Below are 8,773 nucleotides of genomic sequence, written 5' to 3'. Positions count from 1 at the left end.
AAAGGTAATTCTAAACAATTCAGAGGAAAGTTTGTTTTTATTACAGGCACATTGGAAAAGAAGATAATCATTTTGGGATCACTACAGTCCTCTTGGTGTTTCCGTGCGCTGCTCTGGTTCGCCAGGAGCGGCTTTGTCATGCTGGCCACATGACCTGGAAGCTATATGCTGGCTTCCTTGGCCATTAATGCGAGATGAGCACTGCAACCCCAAGGTCGGTCACGACTGAACCTAATGGTCAGGGGTCCCTTTATCTTTACAATCCTAATACTGGGTGTTGGCAATTGAACAAGGGGGATAACACATACACACCAAATATAATCCTAAGATTTCATTTTTGGGAAATAGTAACTTTCCAGCTTTTGTAGAACCCCTGATACAAGGAATAATGTGCAGGTCCCCTCTCCACTTTTATATTGTCACTGGAACTTTGTGAATCACAAACCAGCCCTGCAGGCTCTCCTGGAATGCCCTTTACGAGCCAGGGGTGCCTGCGCTTAGCCTGGGTTCCTTTTCCTTGGAATTACGGGGCATCCCTCCAGGGAAGTGTGTAGAGGTTTCCCTTACTAGCTTACTTTTCACAAACCAAAAGACCCTTTTCTCTTTTTAACAAAAATATTTTTTATTCATTTTTTACAAAATGATTTTTTTACATTTCAGCATAAACCATAAGACCCGTATTTACCCTTTAAAAAAATATATATTTTTATTAAAAGAATTACAAGTATGAAGACAAAAATAATATACAAAATGCTATCTACCGGTAGTATAGTGTTATCTACCCTTGAATGCTCCCTATTTTGCCTATCCTATTCTATACATCAATTTTAACCTCTCTAACTAATAAAAGTCCCGCTTGCTGTTTAGAGTGCTGAAAGAGTCAATAGAAAGTGTCCAATCCTCAAATTCACTATGTTGCAGATGTCGTCTTCCCGGCGGCTCCTTTCCCGGCTGATGACATTCTTCCAGGGGTCTTCTTTTCTCCGGACGTCTTCTCCCAGGTTCCAGCAGATAGGCCGCCGTTCATGCAAGAAAGAGAGAAAAGAGATTCTGTTAGAAAAGGTACTAAATCTCAGGAATGTTAGACCCTCTTGTTGCCCACCCCAAACAAAGAAATGGAAGAAAGTTGCTGCTGGGGGATTGCCACTCAAGAGGATGGCAGAGAGCAAGGAACCGGACCCTGGGCATACACCAGCGACCGGGGGAGCTCCATAAAGCCACAACAACAACAAAAGGTTTCTTACCGCTATGTATGGAGGGTCGTGAGGGCAGCACCACTCCTCTTGGTCGATCCTGATGGCCTTGATGTTCCTGGCGCTGGTCCAGAGTGGATCCCACGGAGAGCAGAAGATGGTATCTCTGCAGCACAACGCTGATGTTCACGTTGCCTTGGCCTGGCGCAACTTCGGACGTTCTGTCACGAGGAGAAAGGGTTTTTGGGGGGAAACGTCACCTCCAAGGAGCCCACCAGACGTCCAAATACCCAACCAGATGCCTCACTCACCTGGCATGCAGCTCAGGAAGTCCTGCGGGTAAGGTTCCCTGTGAACACAGCGGAGCAGCCTCCTCACAAGGCGCTGGACCCTGCCTTTCTGCCAATGTTTACAGGCCCGCTGCATGATGTTCAGGCAGCTCCTCCCTGTCCGCCTGAGCCCTTCTTCCTCGTGCTGCTGCATCTCTTCCAGCCCTGAGTGGCAAGGGAGAAAGGTTGAGCAAGGAATCGGCTTTTCACCAGGCAAAAGCTTGCAAAGCACCCCCACCAGAGCTCCTCCCAGGACCAGGGTGTGGGCTAGGGGGATATTTGTGTGTGAGAGAGAGCAGTGGAGTCACATTCCAATCCTCTTGGCATGTTCATCTTGTGGCACCTCTGTCTGCACACACACCTGGGAAGCCGCCTTCCCCTAAAGCCCTTTCTCAGAAGAAGCATCCCTCCCTGCCCTCCGTAAGTCTCACTTACATGTACCATAGGATGCCATGTCTTGATTTTGGATGAAACTGGCATTCCGGAAAGCCAGATGACCTAGAGAGACAGGGCAAGAAAAGGGACGTCATCTCGGTGCAAAGCAAGCGGAGACAGAGGCAGCTCGGCAGGAGGACAGGTATGCGTCTAGAGGCCTCCACCCTCGCGGAGCACTCAGAGCAAGGTGGCCTGGGGACATGCCCATCCTCACTGCCATCGTTACCCAGACGTTTCTGTCCATCCCTACCAGGGAAGGACGTTGCTTGACTTACCCAGAAGCAGAGCTGCCACCCTGGAGACTGCTGGCAGCCTGTTGGCAGGCGGCTTCGTACATGTCAAGGCAGCACTCCGAAGGATGTTCTTGCTGAAGGTCTTGCTCTGTTGGCAAAGGCAAAGGAGAAGTGGCATCAGAGAGGCTTGAGAGCACGGCAGGAGAGCCTGTCACCCCCAAAGACATCCCTGGGCAAAGCTGCCAACAAAGCAGAGTGACCTTACCAGATGCTTGGCAGCCTGGTGGAGAGCAAAGTGGAGGCTAAATTTGTCGGGATGCGCCCACCACTTGACTTGCGGGGCTAGATGGGAAAGAGCCCTCCTTGCGGCCTGCAACACAAGAAGAGAAGAGGGTTACAAATTGCAGGACATAGTCTTGGAAGCTCCTGAGAACAATCCCTCCCTCCTACTGCAGAAGTCCACCTCCTTGGCCCTCACCTTGGCCACCTCGTCCTCGTCTTCGAGGTGAATGAGGACGGCGACCAGTTCATTAACGGCTGCTTCTTCTGTTGTTGTTATGGGAAGCCCTTGGTCTCTCACCCAGCCCCGAAGCAGCCCCAGATGTTGGATGGCTGATGCCCGGGCAGAGGCTTCCTCCTGTAGGCAGAAAAGATCAGAGGTTGTGTTTCTCATCAGATCCGTTTCCTTTCTCCTGTCCACCGAGGTGTTTTGAGGCTGCTGAGCCCCCTATCCTCCTCCTGAGGGAGACTGGGGGCAGGGGTGACTCTCCCCCTGTGTTTTCCAGGCAGGCTTCCAAGAGAAGGTGCTCCAGAGGAACACCCTCCTGAAGCCAGAAGATCTCCGCTGCATGCCAGTCTAAACACCAGCCTTCCTCTTCCAAAGCATTCCTATCCACCCTGTGTGATGTCATGTGTTCCCTAACACTCACATGGGCAGCCAGACCGCAGTAGGTTGCCGCCAGCATCTTCAGGTCTTCCTCTCCCAGCTCCCTGGACAGGTAGGCTTGGTCTACCAGCTCTATCAACTCTGGGAAGACATCAGCTTCTGCATCAGGGAGGAAATCCAGCAGCGACAGCCGCAGAAGCAAAGGGTCCTACACAAAAGAGAGAATATTTTCAAAGGTCTGAAAGGCCCCACGCTTTTTCTTTGAGAACAGGCCCTTCAGCATTCGGTCAGCAAAAGAGTGCTGGGCCATGATTAGAATCCAGATCTGTGCCCCCCTCCCTCCCTGTGAGCATCACTTGCCATGTCAGAGTCCAGAAGCAGGGATATCCCTCTGACGCTGAGCTTCCGGACTTGCAGGTGGTCATGTTTCAGCCAGGTGAGGAGCTGCTCCAGTGTCTCCTCACAGGGATAGACCTGCAGACGGCAGCTGAGCAGCTAAAGAGGCCCAAAGAGAAAGAAAGTCTTCAGTGATGAGAGGCTGAGGCAGGCTCTCCTTTTATCCACCACCTGCAGTTCTGCACACAGCAAAGCCACTGGAGTGAATGGACCAAAGTTTGTCATGTACATCAAATCCAATGGGTCTACTCTGAGGAGCACTAAAACAGGCAACAGCCCTTAGGCTCAAAGGAGCCTTGACATAAACCACAGAATATGGAAGTTAAAGGCAGCTGTAAGGTCCAAATTCTGATGGAGGCTGGTTGGAGAACCAAGGGCACAAAAGGAGCCGAAGAACACAAAGCCCAACCCTGGGCAGAAACCAAGCCAGGGCCTCCTTGCTGCACCCATTTCCTCCCGCGTCAGCCCCCCTCACCTCGATGTAGATAGCTGCCGCTACTTGTGGCATTCCGGCAAACTCCTGGTCCTCGAGAGCAGCGGTGATGTTTTCCACCATGGGAGGGATCCACCAGTGTCGCTTTCCGACAGCTCTGAAATGGAGAACCAGATCTGGGTAAGGAAGGGAAAGGCACCGCAAGAAGCCAACAGGGGCACAATCCGATCCCGTGACTTGACCTCCGTTTGCCAGACCATTGGGGAAGGTCATCGTGTTCTTCCTCTTACCTCACCATGGCAGACAACCCCTGGCTGAAATTCTCCCGGCAGAAAAGTTGGTCGATGATGGCCGCCTCTACTTGCTCTCCGGTGGTGCCGAGAAGGAGGTGCAGAACTTCCTTAGCCCCTCTGTAACCAAAGCAAGGCCAGTTTTAGCAGGCGGGTCATTGCCACCCACTCCAATTCCTTCCCCATCCTTGCTCCCTAGCAGCAGCCTGAAGGAGAGCCTCCCTTGGAAAACCAAGCTGGACTGGCAACCCCCCGAGGTTGAAGGGAAAAGGACTCCATTGGCGTCTTTGCAACACACTACTCACCCAAGGAATTCCTGGTCGTAGTGGAAGTTGACTACCATCCCCAGGAGAGCGATCAGCAGCTGCGGGAAGTTCCGGCGCACAGCTGCCTTGTATACCTCCATCCTGAGGATGGCGTGCAACAGGCTGCTGAGATGTTGCTGGAAGAGAGAGAGGGGCAAGTCACTTTCCCTGCTTTTCTGCAGAATCCAGAAACCCCTGGATATTCCCCTGGGAAGAAGGAAGCCAGAAACCAGGTGGGTCGTCCTTACCACTTGGGTGGCAGATTCCGCCAAGGGGCTTTGGTAAAGCTGCTCGGCCATGAGATGGAGCAGTTGTTCTTGGTCGGCCGATGCCAAAACCTCCTTCCATACTCTTTCGCAGTCTCTGTGAATGCAAAAACAAGAGCAATGGTCAGATTTAAGTCTTCTGCTTGCTGCCATGCCACACAGAGAGGAAATGGCAGCAAGGGCTTTCTGAGCAAGCCCTGCACCTATTAGCCCAGTAGAACCTGCCAGGAGGGCTCCATACCTGAAGGGAAACTGGAGGAGGTATGCAACCACTTTCGCCAGGTGTTGGTGTGGCATGATGGACAAAGCAAAGGCGGCCATGTTTCTGCCCTGCACTGTAGGCCCCTGGGTGATCTTATAGAAGGCCTCCAGCAGCACCTCCACCTGTCAGAGAAAAGGAGAGGGTTGCTGGGAGAGTACAAGGAAGCGGGGCTGTCTGCAGGAGGATCCCTCCATCCCTCATAGAAAGAGGGGCCCCCCTTGACCTGTGCCACCACAGCCATCTTCCTTCGAAGGTACCACTCAGGGTCCTTGGGAGTTTTGGACCCAGGCAGCTCCAGGGCGCCAGTTGCCCCCCCTATCCATTCTTGGCCAAGAGAAGAAGCTTGCCAGTCTGCTCCCAGGAGCAGGACGAGGATTCCCCATTGCTGGACCCATGTTTCTCAGGACCCTTGGCTGAGGTTCCTGTCCTGACATTGCCAGGCCTCTCTAAACAAACATGTGTCCTGGCCACCCAATGGCATGAGGTTGCCTCCCCTACAGCAAAGTGGAGAATCTTCTTCTCTCCTACCTTTGCAGACACCTTACCTCCACTTTTGTGCCGCTAAACTGCTTGATGAACTCTTGCAGCAAGTGGGAGATGTCCAAGGGGTTGAAGCTGCTCTCGACAACCAGATCGCTGGCCAGGAAGCACATGGCCTCCAAGAGCTGCTCCTCAGGAAGATAGGCACCAAAGACCTGAAGCAAGAGAGGAAGGTCAGAGAGGCCCACAGGTCAGGGCTGGGGAGCAGAAAGCCCAGGTGCTGTCTCTGCGGAACCCAGAGCATGTGGCTTGAGAGACCACTGTGCCTTGTGTGACAGCGACTTACCCTGGCAAGAGAGTAACAATTATTCAGGAACAATTCAGGAACCGCTCCTCCGGTGGATTGGAGGACCTTCTGAGCTCGGATGAGGAGTGTTTGGCTCCACGACGTTCGTGCCAGCGTCTCTGCAAAGGAAAGCCAAAGGGTTAGTTCGGGCCTTGCTCACCCCACCCCATGATGCTGGAATGCACTCCTTCCAGTCTTACCTTCTTTGCGCCGTAGGATGGGCAGAAGATGGCAAAGGGCCTCTGCTGCCCGCTGCCTGCACTCCGGGTCTGGATCCAATGCACACAGACAGGAAATGGCCACCAGTTGGCCAAGGGAGGATGCAGGAAGCGCTACCGATGGCTGAGAAGAGACCCAGAGAAGTGATTGATAAGAGAAGAGACCCATCACCATTTTCCCTATAACATTCTTATTAAATCTTCAAAGCATTCCAAAACATTTATTATCCTATACAGAAAAAAACAAACCATTTCTTTTGACTTCCCACCCCTCTTTTCCTGGTGTGTGCTTTTTACTCACTAGGATTTGCTCTGCTATGGCCCAGCTCTGTTCTCAAAATGGGTTATGTGCTGGGATGCCCGATTGTCCCTTGGGCACCTTGCAGGGTGGGCCTAGAAGGGGCAGCCTGAAGGCCTTGTCAGCCCTGCATGGTTGCAATGCTTCCCTTCAGTAACTCACATATTCCTGGATCTTCTGCAGGAGGGCGGAAAGATCTTGGAGCGCCTTCCTTCGGATCTTCCCACTCTTCATCCTGGTGACGACATCCATTATTCTAGCCTTCAGCTGGTCCTTTCTGAAGCCGTCGAGAGGAGGATCAGCCGCACCCAGAGAACCTGTGGTTGAGATGCTGAGGGGAGAGAGGAGGAGCACATTTGTAAAAAGGTTTTATTGCCTTCCATCCTTCAAAGACCCCAAGCACCAGCACCATAGAAATGGACCCGGGGGGGGGGGAGTGGTTCACATAGGATTACCTTGCAAAAAGATCCTCCTCATCTTCCAGGCTGATTACCGATATTTGATCCTCGTCGAAATCAATTCCCTGTCCATGAGATAAGAGAAACAGGAACATCAGAATGTGAAGAATGGATCAGACCCATTCATGATCAGGAAAGCACAGACGAGGTAGGTTGGGAAACAAACTGAAAATCTCTGTCCTCCATTTCCTTAGAGACCTTATTCATCCATCCATCCATCCATCCATTTAGAGCATTTGTACCCTTCTCTTAAGCCAAAAAGGCTCCAAGAGAGCCTTCCATGAAATCAAATGCAAGAAACTCCCTAATGGCAGACTTCTCTTGTAATTAACAGTGTGACAAACAGAAATAAAACCCACAAGGAAAGGGGGCAAGGAGGGCAGAGGAAAAGACAACTCCCAAGCTCAGACCCCAGTGTCTAGAATGCTGATCCAATGGCTGCCTCCAGATGACAGTTGGGGGAGAGGAGCCCTGAGGGAGCTGGCCTGTCTCAGCAGAGGCCATGGCGCTGTTTCCCATCCGCCAGGCCTCCTGTCTCTCTCTCCCTCGCCTGCACCTGGGAGCAGCCCTTCCCTGCCATGGACTCTGTGGACAGGTGGGCAGCAGGTCTCCCTGCCTCAGCTCTGCAGAAAAACCAGCTCCATCTGGCACCCCCTTCCCCTCCACTGGGCCAGCCGCTCCCTCTCTCTTTTCTTCTTCTACTTCTTCTTCATTTTCCCCCTTTCCCTGCAAACTCTAGTACAAGGAGAACATCCAGCATGTAGAAATAGAAAGGAAGCCTCTCCCACATTCACATGCACATAAATCAGAAGGAATCCTCTGTTCAAAATAAGATTCAACCGACTGCAATATAGGACGCTGAATTTCCCTTTTTGGCATTCCTTCTCCCCTTCCAAAGCTCAACCCTTTCTTTGACTTGGTATAGCTCTTTGCCAAACTTGGAGATACCATTAATCTAGGTTCCAGAGTTAAGTCCCCTGGCCATGGCAACCTCCGCTTACCTCCAGGTTTCTTTGGGACGCCATCTTCTAATGTAGTGACTGAGCGAAGGTCACTACAGGCCACCTCTGCCAACCTCGAGATGCTGAGGATGCAGGAAGCTCTGTTCAAACGGTCACAAGTTCCGTTGCTAGGCAACGTCAGTTGAGAATGTGGAATTCCCGGCCTCAGGGCCAAGGTTCTAGGAGAGTCCGTGTGGCCTAGTGGCTAGAGCCATGCAACGCGAGGGTGATATTTATACGAGTTTAATACTTTTTCCTGTTCTTTGTATCCTGCTTTGCAGACTCTGGTTGTCTCCCAAAGCAGCTGGCATCGATTTCAAAGAAGGGGGGGAGACAAGTCCTGTCCTCAGGTTAGGAAAGTCCAAAGACAAGACACCCAATGGAAGGGATGCGGGGGAACAAGGCAGAGGAAGAGCCCCTTTCCCTTGGCCCAAGGAGAGGCCTGAGATGTCCCCAGGCAAGTCCTGTCCTGTCCTGTCCTGCTGGGGCCACGCTGCCCTTCCCCACCCCCAGCTCTTCTGGGACAGAGACGCAGCAACTGACCCTGTAGGCCTTCATGCCCAACACCAGGGGGGCTGTGGGGCTCAAGCCCCTCTCCGATTCCCCTGGGGGGCTTATCTGGCCCCACAGGCAGCAGCAGCAGGCAGTGCCTGGCAAAGGCTCCCCACCTGCTGAATTTCTGCCTGCCAGAAGAATCACAAGTGTGGAAACCCATCTAAAAGAGAAGGAAGAGAGAACAAGAAATTCTGCTTCTCTGAGAGCTCCCATATCAGAAATGGATGGTGCTTTAATGCCCAGGGAATGGCAGGTGGTGGTGGTGATTTCTTAAATCTGTATGCCACCCTTTCTGACAGCCATTTCAGGGACAGAAGGCCTCCTTTGCAGCCTCCCCGCCATCCATTCTAGAGGTGGGAAGGAGCCCAGAGACCCTTGAGACCCCCTGG

The 8,773-nt window shown here is 52.3% G+C and overlaps 1 protein-coding gene across 1 annotated transcript; it reads right to left on the bottom strand.

Annotated features, from left to right (window-relative positions):
• Window positions 1-680: 680 nt before the first annotated feature.
• On the bottom strand, window positions 681-6,695 carry LOC118094539 (uncharacterized). Its single transcript, XM_060282063.2, has 17 exons — window positions 6,533-6,695; window positions 6,055-6,196; window positions 5,855-5,973; window positions 5,574-5,723; window positions 5,008-5,150; window positions 4,749-4,863; window positions 4,501-4,637; window positions 4,196-4,315; window positions 3,948-4,062; window positions 3,437-3,571; window positions 3,120-3,284; window positions 2,669-2,827; window positions 2,456-2,560; window positions 2,233-2,338; window positions 1,958-2,020; window positions 1,505-1,687; window positions 681-1,414 (listed from the first exon to the last, which is right to left on the bottom strand). The coding sequence occupies exons 1-17, from the start codon at window positions 6,620-6,622 to the stop codon at window positions 1,380-1,382; spliced, it is 2,082 nt and encodes a 693-aa protein (XP_060138046.2). The 5' UTR covers window positions 6,623-6,695; the 3' UTR covers window positions 681-1,379.
• Window positions 6,696-8,773: the final 2,078 nt, after the last annotated feature.

This window comes from Zootoca vivipara, chromosome 12, assembly GCF_965207765.1.
Source record: "Zootoca vivipara chromosome 12, rZooViv2.hap1.1, whole genome shotgun sequence".
NCBI classification, from domain to species: Eukaryota; Metazoa; Chordata; class Lepidosauria; order Squamata; family Lacertidae; genus Zootoca; species Zootoca vivipara.
This window is presented reverse-complemented; position numbering and strand designations above follow the sequence as displayed.

Excerpts from the sequence above, each read along its gene's own strand:
- LOC118094539 (XM_060282063.2), bottom strand. The coding sequence starts at position 6,622 with ATGGATGTCGTCACCAGGATGAAGAGTGGGAAGATCCGAAGGAAGGCG. Across the intron at positions 4,864-5,007 it reads CTCCTCCAGTTTCCCTTCAG|AGACTGCGAAAGAGTATGGA; the intron begins GTATGGAGCCCT and ends TTGCATTCACAG. Across the intron at positions 2,021-2,232 it reads GGTGGCAGCTCTGCTTCTGG|GTCATCTGGCTTTCCGGAAT; the intron begins GTAAGTCAAGCA and ends CTGTCTCTCTAG.